We start from the raw sequence: 17,345 nt of genomic DNA, 5'->3' as shown, positions 1-17,345 counted from the left end.
CAACCCGAAATTGTATCAATTTAATCAAGCAGTTTAGGGATATACCTAAGTCAAGCAACTATTATTTCAGTCCATTATTAGCTATCTACAGTAAGTATCACTCAGTAAATATGGGGAATAAAGGGGAGAGAGACAGTCCTTTATTTATTCTAATTTGTAAATTTGGGGTATATTTTTCCTTAAAAAAAAAAAGGTGTGTATATATATATATATGTATATATGTGTATATCTACGTGTATGTATGCACCTGCACACATACGCGTGAAACTTCTTTGAACTTTAACAATTCTGCAATTTTATTTCATATAAGAAATATCTTTTGTACTGTTTCCATTATTAGTAGATTGGTATGATATTAAAGTGAGCATTTAAAATGCACCTTAATTAAACTGCAGGAATTATGCCTTGCTTAATGTAATGAAGAAAGAGAATTTAAAATGAAGTAGCATCATTGTGTTCATTTGTAAATAACATATTGCAGCCAACTGTTTCTTAATTGCCCAGACTGTTGATAAATAATCCAGTCCTGCTGCTCTCCACAGACAATTTGCTTTGGATCAGACTAGGCAATTCAAATAACACTAATTACAGTGAAACCCTTTTATAGTGAATTCCTGTTTGCCATGGGGGAGAAAATCACTATATCAGGGGAAAGCACTTTTGCCTTTGATTTGTGTCTAAAACATGAGAAACACATAAAAGCTGCATGTTGTGCTAAATAAAGGACATACTCTTGCATTCAAAGTACTTATATTTTACTTTTTATGATACAATTGTGAATTATGTTCATTTTGCATTTGTAATTAGAGGGCGGAACAGATGTGAAAGCTTAGTTTAAAGTGATGTATCCATTAAAATAACCTATGCTGCCAAGTGATTGCTTAGTATAATAGGGGATTCGTTCACTATAAGAGGAATCCTACTTTATTGGAAGGAAACCAGGACTTCAGGAAATGTTTTTTATATCAGGGGATTCACTGTAACATAGTATCATTGTATTTATGATTTTATGATGCTAAAATGCATATTAAATGAAACAAAATTCCCAACGATTACTCGGGAGGCAGCTAAGTACATAACATTTAGTACAGATGGTTGGAAGGCACAATTTTGCTCCATCACTGCATCCGTATCCTTGAACGATTTCGACTGAAGACAGCATTTCTCTGAATTTTTCATTAAACCAGACATCTTGAAATATGAATTCCTTTTATGTTTCTGTGAGTTTTGGCTAAAAGAACCCCAGTGAATAAATCATACAATACTACATGTCACCAGCACTTGTGAATATTTCTGCTTTGTTATTCTACTCTCAGTAGAGCACCATTGATTATCAAACTCAGCGGAGAGCATTTTATGATCATATATCTCCATTAGCTCCTAGTTTGACTACCATAGATTTTTCTGGTTAAGCCTGCATTATGTATTAGGAAGCCTATCTCTTCAATACAAAGTTTGATTTTATTCTCTCTTAGCCTAGAACTCTTATTATGTATTATGTATAAAGATTCTTATCTTTTATATGTAAAAATAGCAGGACTGTCTTTGTGTAACTGAAATATGTGCCATCTTTTTTTTTTTTATTCACAGAGAGCATATTTTATTAAGAAGCAGAAATTCTACAATGAAATGGCTGTCAGGGTAAATATTTCTTCACTTGTTAAACAAATGAAAAGTCAATTGTGCTCCGAATTTGCTTTTAATAAAATGAGCAAAGCAGAATAATATACACTTGATTGATATGCTGATGGCAACAGCAGGAAATAGTACATAGTTAAAAATTAAAGTTTCACTGAGTAGTCAGGGTTGTATTTAAAACTGTAGCTGAATTTGAGGTACCTGATTGTGTCTTGCCCCATTTAAATGTCCATAGCACCTTATAATGTATTATACTGATAAACCCCCCAAACATTCTATCTGCCAGTGTTCTTACAAATGTAAGAACATTTGTTCTGCAAAAGTAGTCATATATTTGCAATTCTGACAAACTAAAGGGCTTTTAAGCTTGTTGATGTGGCTGTGCTTTTTCTCTTGTTAGTGTGGCTGTTCTCTCTTCCTTTTGGCATTTGCTGTATTGGATCTCAAGAGTTAGAGAACACAGGACAATTTCATTGGTAAAACACAGAGGTGGAACTGAACTGATCTCATTGATGCTATTAAGAGTGAATTTTGCTAGATGAAGAAGTGTATAAACAGACCATGAACTTCAACGAATCTACAGCAAATGAAGTTTGTTGTGGGTGAAACTGGAAAACATATTTAACTAGAAACTAGCTCTTTTTTCCTGAATTTTGAAACTGCACTTGACCAAATATGCAAAACAAATTAGGGGAAAACATAAAATAATTTTTGTGATTAAGTCTTTTATGTTGTTTATTTCTTTCATTTTGTGATATAAAACTGCTTTACTTTAGAAGCCTGTATCTTTTTAAGCCAGGCACCTTACCTTTTGAATTCTACCAAATGTAGGAATATGGTGACAATGGAGATTAACCCAGGGATTAATGCAGGGAAACTCGTGTAGAGTAAGAAGATTCTCAGAATGGATTTTAATTTTGTGGCCTCTCTGAGTCTGGAATGACTCAGAGTCAAGACCTGTACTTATCATGTGATTTGCTTAGTTCTAGTTCTCTCAAAGGCACAAAGTAGAATCTTACATTTGGTGCATGTTAAAGAGCTGAAGGTGTTTAACAGTAGTTTAATACCTCACAAATGTACCTTTTTGTTGTTGTTATAGTTCATTCCTTACTTAGCTAGTTTGAAAGTATTCCGCAGTGGATAAATTCTATTTACTCATGCAGCTGAGATCAGTGAGAAAACATAAAATGTAAGCCAGCTCTTAAAAGTTGCCTCTGTGCTTCCAGAAGATATTTGAAGACCAAATTTCAGAGGTAATTATGTATTCTAGTCAAATGGAGTTATGCATTTGGTCTTTCATTTTTAAAAGTAATTGAATGTGTTCCCATTCATTTGTAATGGAAATATAATGTTGAATCATTAGGTGATATAAATCTTCAAAGTACCATTTTTTCAGTCATGTCCTTTTCTTTAATGGAAATTTAAATCAGTAGAAAACAATAGAACAGATCTTTATTTAGTTGCAAATGTCAGAATCTGATTCTCCTCTGTCTAAATCTTGTGCAGCCATATCTGCAGAGGAGACTTTAAATTCTACAAACACTGAATGCTTTTGTGGTTTTTTCTGTCCAGTGTTTCTTGAAGAGCTAACCAAGGTCCAATAGCAAGTCAGGCCTGTTGCATTTCTGCACAGATCATGTGTGCTCAAACTTCAGGCTTCCTAAGCCAACAGTTCCTTATATTCATTCATCATGAGCTTGATTCATGATTAATATAACTCAGTGTTCTAAAAATATAACAATAACTGTGTATGTTTTTCTATTTAACCACTTTGTTTTGTCTCATGGTATCATTAACTACTTATTTCAGTTTGTAGTCACTCTTTAAAAAGGCAGTTTCAATTTTGGCATTTGAAGTATCGAGGGCATACACATGCTCATAGTTATGAAGCCAGACTACATATCTTGTCCTTCTGGATTGCATTTGGTTGTAATCAGAGCTATCAGTTTAACCTCTTAAAATTAAATCTGAGATCGTGTTTAAATCAGTTTCAGTTTTGAGGCAATATATGATTGTCTCTCTTAAAAGACTTAATGTTCCTGTAAATTTTCAGCAACAAAAGTAATCCTATGGCAAAAAAAAAATTCCACGAGCAGATGGCTTTTGATATATCAAGGTTTTGCCATTTGTTTTAGTGCTTAAAATAAACATTATTTATAAGACCACTTACATTTTGATGTTACTTAATGAGGAATATGCATCATTGATTTGACTAGCTTAAGAGGTCATTTAGAACTTGCCCGTTAACAAGCTGTAATCTGCTGAGCACACAATGACTTTGTTTAAAATTATCTGTTCAGTGCTGATCAATGACAATAATTGTTTTGTACCAATCACTGTAGAAACTTGCTAATTACTTTGAAGGGCATACACACACTTGTCTGTTCTTTTTCAAGAATTTTTAAAATGTTCACCTTGGAATTAAAAAGAAATGCAGTCATAACATTTTACTTTTTTATGAAAGCAAACATTTAGAACTTTCTTATTGAAAATATGAGCATCATCAGAAGCTTTTTTAAAAATGGTCTTTCCTAAAAAGATTAATCTTCAGTTTTGGGATCACGGACATATGGTATTAGAGAAACAGAAATCAGGCATAGAATAAATAATCTGAGACACAATGCAGTTTTTCTTACTTAGGTTTCATTCAGTTGAAATCAGTGAGTTCATTCTAAACAGAAAGTGGTGTAAATAAAGGTAGAGTGCAGCATTTAACTGGTACACTGAGCCCATTGGAGGTAATTATAGCTTTATACTATTTGAGCCTTTTGTCTTTCAGTTTGAGTTTTGATCCTTTAACCCAGAAATATCCAGTTCTGCATTTATAACTGTGAGGTGAAGACTGTCAGAAAGAGTTTCAAAGGGACCATAATCCTGCATTAATGAGCACGTGGCTATATGGGAGCCAAGTTGCTCTTGTTGAGAAATTTTGAAACCAAACAGGAAAATAAAGCTAAGATCCTTATTCACATGCAAAGGATTTTGCTTAATCCCAGATCTCTGAAGGCATTCTCATTCTCTGCTCTTTCTCTATTCCTTTTTAACCCAATAAGCTTGTGTATGAGAAGGTAGTGTTGCAACGAATATGAAATTTACCATCACATAGTGCAAAGCAGCATGTCTAGAAATTTTCTTGCTTCCAGAACTCTTATCTGTTTATATTATAACAATATGTAGAGGTCCAAACACTTTTCACTTAAAAAAAACCCCAAAAAAGCTCCAAAAACCAAAACCATAAAAACCCAAAACCAAAACAAACCAAAAAAACCCCCCAAAACCAAAAAACCCAGAAAAGCCCAGAAACAAAACAACAGCAACAACAACAACAACAAAAAAAAAACACCCAAAAAAGCAAACAAATTCAATGACAAACAAATAACAACATGTATGTAAAAAAAAAAATTCAACTTTTGAAATTCATTTCAAGTCTTATTTGGGAAGAGAGGAAAATCCATGCTGATGCACAAAGGGGAAATAGAAGAACATTTCAACACTGGAAGTTAATATCTTGTTATTCTTAATAACTAACACATGCCTCAAAGAATTACTGAAAGCTTTTCTGTGATTCTTATTCTCTTGTTAAATTTCACATAAAAGGATAATTATAACTGTACCCCAAGGTGCCATCAGTTGAGGCCAAATGTTGGTTTTTACTTTGAAGAAGAGTGTTTGGGGGTTTGTGAATGCAAAATGCCAAAATATGAAATATTCAGCCCTGCCTTAGTTAGCATCATTTTAGATGGCTCCAGTAAAAGTGGAGGTGGAAAAATTGCATAGTTTTGTCAGTTGTCACAGTGGTACAGAATTGGACTGCGCTGGAACTGGTAGGAGAGAGAGAGTTTTGCCTGTTACTGAAGAGCACTCCCAAGACTTGATGATAAAGATTCTGAAATTACTGAGTGAAATGGTTACTGATAATCTGGGCAATTGGCAGCTTTTTTTAATTTGGCTTCTTGCTGAATCAAACACAAAAGCCATGACATTCTTTTCCTTCCCCTTTTATTTTTTTTTAAAAAGGTGCTTATTTAGAAAGAGGTAGGCTGAGAAAAAAAGCCAAATAGCACAAACATGGGTTTCACTCCACTTAAAAAATCATCCCTTGGAAAGAGAAAAGTTGGTGTAAAGAAAAAAAAAATCTTCCTTATAGATACACTGAAGTGTATAAGTTCTTGGTAAGTCTGGTACCTAGGGGCCCACAGGAAAAGGAGAGCTCTTAGTACATTGCAACATTTTACTTTTCTATGCATTTAGATAAGGGGATACAGATGATACTTGCTTCTGGATAGTAAAACCTCCCAACTTCTTGCTTTTTAGAAGTAGATTCTGCCTTTCACCTGTTATGTCTTTTAAGATTTCAAAGCTATAAAAGTCAAAGAGATGTATGTTGTAGCAAAGGAAGCTACTGCAAACAAGAAGATAGAAACTAGGATGTTAAAGTAGAAAAATACCGAGAAAAAAGGAGACAAAATGCAATGAAGGAAGTAAAGAATATTTTCAGAAAAATGAATAATAAGTTCAAGGATGGAAGGATTTAAATATGGAGGAGCTAGACCCTGAGAAGAGAGGAAATGTGGTTATTCTGTTTTTCAGATGTAGACATCCAGAGTACACTGACCTCTTATGACAAGGAGTATCAGGAGCAAGAGCAGCCCTCAGCATGACTGAATAGACCAAGTTACATCTTTCAGCTCTACATGTCGTGGCATAGGGATAAATATAATTCACCAAATGGCAGTCCTGCTAGCTTTTTACCTAATTACAGGATAACAGAATCATTTAGGTTGTGAAAGGCCTCTAAAGTCATTGAGTCCAACCTTTGACTGATCACCACCTTGTCAACTAGACTATGGCACTAAGTGCCATGTTCATTTGTTTCTCAAACTCTTTCAGGGATGGTGGCTCCACCACCTCCCTGGGCAGCCCATTCCAATGCTTGATTGTCCATTCTTAATGCTCACTTTGCCATGCCAAAAAGCAGATAGCTGGTAAACTGGTAATGATTTCAGAAACATCATTATTAGAATTTTCAAGTATCAGAAGGTTTAAACACATTTGTTGAAATTAGTTCTTGGGAAAAGTTGGGTAGACTAAGTATTTATTTTCCTCCTCTTTTATTTTTTTCTTTCTCTCTTCTTTTTTTTTTTTTTTCAAATGATGCTTTTCAAAGTGCACCAAAATATTAACCCTTTTTGTTGGAGGATGCTACCTAATTTCTATTCATAATACAACTTTATAACTAGCTACAGATAAGAGCTTTTCTTAGGTTAGGCTTTCTCTAGGTTAGGCTTTTTCTGCTATGCAAGAGAATAGTATTTCTTTTCAAGAATGAAACTAATGTGGAACGAATAGACATGAATCATTTTACATTGGAGATGAAAGAAATGCAATTTATAAATGAACTTTCCAGAAAGTCTGATTCATTGAGTCCTGGGAAGGCTTTTATTCAGTTTAGACCTTTGCAGAGCACAAAGGTGAAAGTGTAGCCGTACATGTTGGTGAAGGAGTCACTCAGTGCTACAGTATGTTACAACCTACACTAATTTCTTCATTGAAACTTCTCAGTGCTTCTACTTGCTATCACTTTTAAGGAAAGAGATGCTTGGGATCTAGTACATATATCTGATATGCATGCAAACTTTTGATTTGAAATATACTAAGCAAGTATTTATTTCCTCCAGATCCAGAAAACTTGGCGAGGCTATTACGTTCGGAAGAATATCCATAATTTTTATGCTCTGAAGAAATACCTGCAAGGTGTTTCTGCAAAAAACGAGATTGTCAGGTAAAGATAAAAGCTCCATGTGGTAAAGCATTCATTTGCTCTTCTTTTATTTGTAGAAAGTTTGTGGCACTAATTAAACTCTTTTTTTGAGTGTAGATTCCCCTCCATTATCAACCACATATATCTAGCCGTTATCATTCTCTTCATCCTATGCCTATTCATGTCGTACCACATTCTGTTCTCATTTACACTGTTATAAATTCAGAATAATTTCTTTGAATTCATTAGGTGTGCTCTGGGTTTGTACTAGTTTAAGAAAAATGGATTTGGCTCTTCATCTATGACCAAAATTTGTAGGTTATTATGCCTTAAATAGGGTTTGTTGAACTAGATTGTTATTCCCCAATATTCACAACCTAACCAAAATTTTCTTTTTATAATTTGTTTTGAATATGGATTATTGACAATGAATGCAAGGGCAAATTTGGGTTTAAGTTTCATGCATGAGCCATACTATGAATATTAATTGGGAAAGATACTGGTGTGGATACAGTAAAGCAGATCCTTTTCATAGTTACAGAAGAGAACCAATAGCCTGTCAGATTTCCATCAAGAACTTTTCTTGCTCTATCTTCTTACTCTATTTCTCCTATACATCTGTTGTCTTTCCCTGTACTTAAGCTGAAACCTTTTTAAAATAGAGGTAATTATTTCCCTCTAGTGGATTTGATATCCTGATCCACGACCATTACTCAGATAACAGTGGAAACAAACAGACGAAATTCTGGGTGACCATGATCATTACTCTCTCAGTGTAAATGAAAGCTGTTGGACAAAATCCATGCAGTGTTTGCTATTCAGAACATCTGAGACAGATCTTTACTTTCTCAAGCACAGAAATATAATGGAGTCTAGTAAACCAGTATTTCTAGAAATCTTGTCTAAATCACATGGCAAAGACTGTTATATAAAGCAGCATATGCAAGTTATGTATGAAAAAACCCAGGATTATCCAGCTTCTTTTATGCTGATTAATCGTATTATTCTTCCACAGTACAGCTGGTGCTGCATCCTCTTTTTCATAACATTATTTCTTGTGCATTACATTGTTACCTATAATGAACCACACTGATAGTCACCTACCTCTGATCTCTCATTATTATTCATTTAAGTGTACTCTGTGCAGAAAGGTCACAACTCAACAAAGCCAGAATTAAACATTCTTAAACAGCTTCGATGGTGTCTTGATCTGAAATCCTTGAAATATTCTCTCTTCTTGAAAAGGTAGAATCCTAGGAAGGCTTGACTAAATCTTGGAAAATAAGTGAAGCCATGACTTCTCTTGTTTAAAATCTATATCACTGGATGAACTGCAAAAACAGAACCTGCTTCTCTGTTCATAATCGTTCTATCACTCTTCTCCATTCCCTGCCTAAACCTAGACCACGGCTCATAACTTGTTGCTTAGATCGACCTTTGATGTGTGCCAACAAAACAAGATAGCAAGTGGTATTCTTGCTTCACTGTGAGCATGGATTGGTTGGAGCTTTGTGTTTTATTTCCTTACACCCACTATAGATCTCCTCTGGGTATACCTTACTTTGGAAGACTACAAAAATATTTGGTTTTCATTTCTTTGACATGTTGATCAAATTCCCTAGTATTTAGTTTAGATTAAAAACCATTGAAAAACATAAATCCTACACACTGCATAGATATTTTAACCAATAAATACTTTTGTGCTCTTTAACAGGTAAGAAGAGCAGTATGACTTTAGGTAAATCAAAATGTGTCAAAGCTGGTCTGTGTGAGCTCTTATCTGGCAACTGATATATTGATATTTTGCTAATTTGAGTCCTATATTCCAGAGTTCACAGAAATACATGTCTTTCAGGTGAAAAAAAAAATTCCATATTTTCAGTTTAAAAAAGTGAAAAATTAATTTTTGAGCTAATTTGGACAAATGGATCTTATTATTGTTTCAATTTTTAAAATGCGTGAGTTGCCAAGTGCAATCAAGAATCACTGCAGTAATCCCTTACCTGGGGTACATTTGAAAACTAATATGTATACCACCTTCAACATTCTTCTCATGAAATCTAACAGATGTTTAGTGAGGATTAGGTGTAGGCCCTTAGCCAAACAGATTTTTCCTGTCATTGGGCTAAGTTGCTGCCAACTACTTTGGCCCCAAGGTGTCCCACTGTCTTTCTTATATGGAATATTGAGCCAGGTGGAGGAAAGATTCTCCTTATATTTTTATTAGCCGTCACATTGGCTCGGGACAAGTATAAACTCACTGTTCATAAACATTTTTGTATATAAAAATTATTGCAACTGTGCACTGTAAAAAACTCAAGGAATTGTCAGAAGTAGAAGGAATGCATTTATGAAATGGCTGGGTTTTATTAAAACATCAATATTATGGAAATTTACTTTTTGATGGACAGAGAGACTGACACACTTGTGCACTCAGATTAGATTGCCTTTGAGTGTTTCGTATCTCTAGAACTCCATGAAGCAGCACAACGTGGAACATGACATAATGCACATGAATACGTGAAACTGGCCCCTGCCTCCCACACAAAGAAAGCAGAAGATATTTTTAATTTCAAAAATTTGTTTACAATTTGTTCTTTCTAGAATTATAATGTAATTCTGAGTTGAACTACGCTGTACAGTTCTCTGTTCTACCTATTCTAAGTAATATTGGCAGAATTTTTATTTGTCAACACCTATTTAAAATAACATTGCTAGTCCTTCCATCTTTTAGCCTCCAGAGACAGGATTTGTACCTAATTTTCTCCTCTTTCATTAAGGAGGAGCCTGTATCAAATCATCCCTCACTCATTTCTAAGAGAAACTCAAGAGGAAGTTCTCATGAAATTATGGACATTCTGTTAAGTTTCTTGTAAGAATATTGTAAAAGAGTTATTGACCAAAGTTTGTTTCCTTCTCATTCCTTCTTTATATATTTTTTTTTTTTAAATAAAGGACACTTGTTTTACTAAGTGGTTTTTTCAAACAGTAGCCACATCTTTACCATCCAGCTTTAATACAAACTGTCTCCTTATTTAATAGCTGCCCTCATTTAGTAGCCAGACCTTTATCATTTGCCTTTAGTGTGAAAACCCCAGGAGAAAGTAAACTTAATAGAAGCTGCCCCAGTTTAAAGCCATAGAGGAATGTAATTAAGTTTAACAGAAATTGATTTAACAGAAATTGAACTAAAATATAATTAAAAAATAATAGTCATATTATGTGTGAGTTTCTACTCACTTAACAGACTGGTTATGGCACTGTTAGACTTAACAGACTTAAGGCACTGCCTTTGTACAAACTGAAGGTAATGCTCGGCTTTAGCTCCCAGACTGGCTAAATTCCTCCAGCATTCCTTTTTACTTCCCACTGCTACAGAACCACTAGGTCTGATGGGTGCTGGTGTCCCCAGTAGAGTCCCTAGGAGTAATGTTGAGAAGTGCTTGAAAGAATCCCTTCAGAGATGAAAAGGAACAAATTTGAACCCTGAACTCTGTCTACATAAGGACATACTCAGACTCTTAACGTTTTTACAGTCTAGCTTCAGTGATGGAATGGTTTCATTAGTCCTGAGTTCTCTTTTGCCTAAAATATATAGGAAGTTCTTAATGAAGCAAGTAAGAACCTTTTTCTTAAATATTTATTTTACTATATTATGTTATTTAGATTTTATTAATAAATCCTCATCTGTAGCAACCATTTTTATTTAAGCACCAATATACAATGTATTCTATCTCAATAGAGATTAGTTGGATGGTTTAATTTATAAATATATGCATGAAAGTAAATTTCATTACTTCTCAGTGAAGTTAGTGTATTTAATTTTAAGGAAAAATACTTTCTTTTGAAACACTCTTAAAGCTGCATTTGCCAACTCCAAGAGCTGGCTGAATGGTTACAGGGGGAATTATGCCAGAAGCAATTAGCACAGGTTATAACTCCGTATGATGCATTAGAATTTTGTTTTATGTGAAACAGTTTCCAGTCCATGATAAGCAAATGGACATCAGTTCACATAAATTAGCATGCTGGTGCCATTATAGCTGAAGAATTTATGGATGATGTCAGTCACCCAACTGTGTGATTAACTTGAAGTTCTTTGCCTGAGGTTATCTACACACTGGCCTTTAAAAACTATAGTACAGGAACTTTGCTACATGTCAGGTGTGCAAGTAGAGATAAGATTTTGGGATGCATTGTTCCATTTACTGATGAATGGTCCCACTTAAATTTTTCCCTAGGCACAGAACTGGGTAAAAAAAGCAGTATCAGAAAACTAACAAAACAGTGGCAAAGTACTGGCATTGAGGTTTTTATGTAATCAAGGCAAGTAGTTCAGCTTTCTTGGCTACTGAAAAAGCACTGATTTAAAGATAGCAAACTAAAGCCTCAGTCTACCTTTAATAAGCATCACAGTTTTCGTAAAGATTGTTGAGTTTATAAACCAGGAATTTCACACACTTGCAGGATCAACACAAAATTCTTTCCATCGTTGGCATTAGTAGTGAGTGGCCTTGCAGAGTATGGCTTTGATCCAAGTTTGACTAGCTGTTCTATCAGCAGATTTAGTTTCACAACCATCATTAAAACCTGTCCTAGGATGACTATATGATGCTTTTATCCCCAATCGTCTCATTCCGTTTATGCTGAATAGTAAGTTTTGCACCTTTAAGACTTGCTTCAAAGATTGAGGGGGGGAGAGGAGGCGCGCAGTTTGTTTTCAGACACTGAACTCACTCCTACACATTCCTGCTTCTGGACTGCGTGGTTCTGCGGATGAACAGACAGCGGGACAGGGCTCTCTTTTTTTTCTTGCTTTTTAGTTAGTTTAGCTAGCTGAGGCAAAGAAGTTCCCTGGACTGTGCTTTTTTTTCCTTTTTCCCCTTTCTCTGGACCTGTTCACACCTGCTCTGGACTGAACAACCATAAGAGCACCAGCAGCTCGCCTCGGTGGGCTGGGCTGGGCCTGGGCCACAGCATTTCCAGCGCCGGAGGGAGTGATAAGGGACTGAGTGAGCTGAACTGGAATCTGGGGAGGGGACTTTCTGTGTTTGTCATCTCCTTTGGAGTAGCAAGGGGTTTTATTGTTTAATATTAAGTTTTCTTGTTTAATAAACAGTTTTTTTCCACTTTTTTCCAAGGAAGTATTTTCTCCTGGACTGGTTGGGGGAGGGGTGGTAGAATCTGATTTCCTAGAGGGGCCCTTTGGGGGTTCTCTCCCAAATTTGCCCTGAACCAGGACAAAACCTCCAGGTCTTCAAGACACATCAGGGAAATAGATAATACAAAGAGATAAAAATCACTTCTTTGTCAATATGTGTGTTCACAAATCATTTGTGCAGCTTGATTTTTTTATAACCCCAATGAAGAGTGAAATGAAAGAGTACTTACATGTTGCTGGTGGTCTAATCCAGTGTTTAGCTATTCTGTAAATATGCCTGAGAATGCAGTATGGAAAAAAGTAAGATTGTCTATCTTATTCTAGATTACTGTACCATTTCTGAGGTGTATTTTCTAACAGTACTTTGTTTCTTAAAACTTTTGAGGTATAGCTATTTTCCATGGAGTGGGCTTGAAATAAATCGTTCTTTGTCACAGTAATATGAGGATAACTCGCTCAGTGTCCACCTGTCAGTTCATTTTTGATAATGATAAGTCCAGGTGCTAGCCATTTTCTCAAGTGTCAAAGTGTTTTGAAGAATGTATATATTGTCTTATAATTCAATTAAAGTGTTCCTCATCATTGACTGCAGAAGCAATTCATTCTGTATTCTATTTTCAATTAGTGCCAAAACCTTTCAGACAGCTCCTTAGAATTCTTTCAACAGTGAAACCCTCATTTTTGTAATGTTGTCTTTCACTTAATATTTAATTAACTACGTTATCTTCAACCCATCTTTTTTTTACTTGTATTCAAAGATATGGAGAGGAAATACATTATGCTTTTTAACATACTTACCTGTAATTTGAATTTTCTGGATGTAAACTTACCATGTCAGCTTTCTCTGTGAGCCTAAGAAAGAGAGACAAGTGCCAAGTATGCTTTCTCATATTTAAATATTAATTTGGATTGGTAGGTCACATAAAATTTAGGACATCCATGCCTGTTCCAGAGGATTTTAGGCATAACTGCTAGATTTCTAGGAATCTTACAACTGCAGTTTATTGAGGATCCTGGAGTACTTCCATAGCCAAAAAACCTGATGCTGTTAAGATAGCTAAGATATGAAAAATGAGCTTCTGGAGTTGATAATGAAATTGAAATGAAGTGTCTAAAGTTATAGAGCAGTCAATGGCCTATTTTAACTCCATGGGAAAACACTTTCTGAACACAGTGAGGTTAAGGTAGGAACCATTATGTTTACGCAAGAAGATGAATTTCCAACATAGATTCAGCTCACCTCCCTCATGAGCTTTATTCTGTCTATGTCTCTCTTGAGCAAAGAGTGGAAGCAGCCTTTACCATGTTTTTAGCTAGTTCTTTAAATAGTTGAAATTTTGCAGTAAACATGAACACTGTAAGTAACGTAATCAGCTGCTTAGACTGAAGTCTTCAATGACAGGAAGGCAAAATTTTCTCATGTATTTTTATATAGCACTAAACACACCATTAGGATCAACAGATTAAACATGAAACTTTATTTCATTTATATCCAAAGAAATTTTATTTTTTAATCTGAATACGTAGAAAGAAATCTGAGATCACTGTGTGCACTCATTGGACCAAATAGTCTGTGGTGTAGATGATTAGTTTTGATGAATAAAACAGGTGTGACAACACAGTATTGTAAGATAACAATTGTTCTGTACCTGTGAGCTTTGAAGGTGCTGTAGATTTTTTGTTTTGTAAGAGGTCTGTTAGAATTACTGACAGCTCATAAAATATTTTCTGTGCATAAAGACTGACTAATCATGGCCTTTTAAACTGTCTCATAGAGACAGATTTCACAGTCTTCTCTTTTGTCTGAAAAAGAATCTTCACTGTAAAATAAGTAGAATAGGGGAAGAGAGGTACAGTTTCATTAAGCTCTAACATATCATTGACTGTCAGGTAGGTCTTGTTATGCTGTCCATCCTCATTTAACTATCCCACAAGATCTCTTAATGAAGTTAAGCCCCAAGTTCACTCCAGTAATTCTGTGGCAAGAGTTTGTGCAATGTAACAATTCATCACTTGTCAGGAAGGCACTTTTAGTTTATACATTTAATAAGGGCATCCTCTAGCTTGGTTAATTAGAAATGAACAGTTTGCATATTTACTAAATGCGGAGTGTCATTGCCACCACGGCCTATTGCCTACATGAATTATTTCTCTATCTGCAATAAACAGCTGGGTAATTATTACTGCCATAATCAGATAAATTCCCTCTGTAAGGCTTTTCTTACATGGCAATTCTTTGAACTCATCCAAAGCTGAACAAAAATTTATGAACTCCAGCAGCTAGACCACTTTTTCATAGTGTAGTGTCCCTGTTCCCTATTTCAAGGACATGTAGACTATCATAAATATTGTGTAAATTAGGAGGATAAATATGATTACCTAAAGATTACATATTAATAAACTTGATTTTCAAAATATAATTTTCAGGTTGTAACTGATTACATTATAGCAGTTCTGGTTTATCTAATTGTAGAGACATGACAGGCCATCTATATACAGGCTATACGAGGTTATCAGGCAAGGGCTCTACCACTTGAAGACTAAAGACTCCTGAAGAAGTATATAAATATTTTTCATGTGCCATAGTCACTTCAGCTGTTTAGGTCATTAGAAGTATGACAAATATTTTGTGCCATTTACTCAACTCACTTAAGCAGCTCTATTGTTATTAAAATAAGGTGATTGCTCTTTTTGTTGTGCTATTTTCAGTTTAATAAAGATGCATAAAATTTAAATGCATTAATTTAGGTGTTACATAAGAAAATTGAATAATTAATCTATTTGTAGGAGCACCTTATATACAATTATATAACTAAGTTTGCTCTATGCTATCCAAGTGTTCCATCTCATATGTGAGTTTATCTGTAGGTACATCAGTGAGTACATAATTTACACATGCATTTTCCAGAGCATGCTATAATGTAGCTTATTTTTGAGGTCTCCGAAGAAACAAAAAACAAAACAAAACAAAAAACCAAAAAGAAAACCAAAATCAAAATCAAAAGGCAGGAATGTTTTTTCCTTAGTTGGCACACAACAGCCTATTTGATCTAACATCACTATTTTGTTTTAATCATAGTGTAAGATCCTGTGTCTGAGTGCTGCTAGAAAGTTGCCGGTTACTGTTCCCATACCTTATAACTCTTTATCAAACAGGTAGCATTACTCACAATTCAGCAAAATGCTCAGAGATATCAGAATGTTAAGGAAGGCCAAACAAAATTAAGTGTTCTATGGCACTGCTGTACCCGGTGAAAAGCTTTTGAGATTAGACTCCCTTTATCATTTCCCATTTATATCAGAGAGATAGAAAGTACAGCAGTGAAGACCTTTAAAATGAGCCACACAGTGGTTTTTGTTATTGCAAGTGTGGTGACTATGCACTGCTTTTTTCCAAGTTCGTGATTTAGTTTTTGTCTGAGGGTGTGAAGGCTTATTGATCTTTCTTTGGCATTTCAGATTTTTTTTCAGGGGAAAATTTCAGTCCTTTGCTTTATATGTCCCATGTGATATCATAGAATTACATGAGATGAAAAGCAGTATACACTATCTCATGAGCACATTTTTGTTTTGTTTTAAAGAAAAAGTGTCCAAAACGGAGAAAAAAAGGGATAAAAAATTGTCTTAGTTGTTTTTTTATTCTCTAAATCATTATAAATTGACTTTTCTGTTATCTAAGGAGAGTTAAGTCTCTGAAGTGGTCACTCAGAGAAGAAAACTGAAAGACTCTGTGTCTTTTATTTTTACAATCTAGAGCAGTAGTGAGTAATTACAAAAAAGTGGGATTTTTGTCCTAGTAATAATGAAAACAATGTTATTTGGAATCAGATGATCTTGTCTGACTTCAGATCTATCACCAATATGAAGTCTATCAATATCCAATTTATAGCAGTATCTATAAAAAGCCCATTAAACTTTGACTGAACAATCTAGTCTTGATTTAATAACATCAATCAAAATAGATCAAAATTTAGTAAATACCCTTTTAATTCTAATCCAGGAGTTAATTACCTTTGGTGTTCAATGTATGTCCCATAGTTCCCCACTGAAACAGTTTCATTTTATCTTTGAACCATTACTTCTTGTTATATTCAGCTCTACTAGACTGAAAAGTGTGCTAGACATAAACAACAGAGATCATTGAAAGATGTTGTCTCTGCTTAAAATAATTTTTTTTACCATTTTGGTAAAATGTCCTTTAAAATACTAAGCATCACAACTCAGCATAGTTATGATGACTAGGAAATTAAAAAAACATTTTTCTTCTGTCAGTTTATACATTCATTTGTATGAATGCTTTCTATCATGTGAAAGAGCTTCTTCGTATCTATGAATCCTGCTTGAAATACCTCCTTTAAAAGCCATAATTCTTCACATTGTGAACATGACTTCCCTTAAACTGTGAGAAAATTTTACTTATTATTATACCCCTTTCAAATTCCTCAGACTCTTCACCTTGTAGGGATAATTGCGGGAGTCCATTAACTGGTTTATCCTTGACTCTGAAGCTAAATCCCAGTGTTTTACCTTGAACTTCACAATTCCTGCTACCTTCAAACCAAATCAAGAAATAAAGTGTTTCAAGAAAGCAACATTTTCCACCTCTCTTCTCCAAGTAGGCTATTCTAATCTCGTCCAATTAATGAGCTGTTTGCTAACAAACAGATTTGTACTTTCAGCTTCCAATGCATGCAGCACTCATTTGCCTACTTGTACTTGGTGGAGAGGCCTCACAACCATCTACAGCATTGTGTTTGGCCCCTCAGGAAAGATTTAGTACTCTGA

The 17,345-nt window shown here is 34.7% G+C and overlaps 1 protein-coding gene across 1 annotated transcript in view; it reads left to right on the top strand.

Moving 5' to 3' along the window:
* SPATA17 (spermatogenesis associated 17) overlaps positions 1–17,345 on the top strand; it is an 86,117-nt gene that overhangs the window by 10,105 nt on the left and 58,667 nt on the right. Inside the window, exons 4-5 of the mRNA XM_059843344.1 lie at positions 1,591–1,641; positions 7,317–7,420. Of these exons, the coding sequence (XP_059699327.1) occupies positions 1,591–1,641; positions 7,317–7,420 (155 nt within the window). The remainder of the gene's footprint in view (positions 1–1,590; positions 1,642–7,316; positions 7,421–17,345) is intronic.

This window comes from Haemorhous mexicanus, chromosome 3 (assembly GCF_027477595.1).
Source record: "Haemorhous mexicanus isolate bHaeMex1 chromosome 3, bHaeMex1.pri, whole genome shotgun sequence".
NCBI lineage: Eukaryota > Metazoa > Chordata > Aves > Passeriformes > Fringillidae > Haemorhous > Haemorhous mexicanus.
Note: the sequence above shows the minus strand (reverse complement) of the source record. Positions and strands in the feature narration are given on the sequence as shown.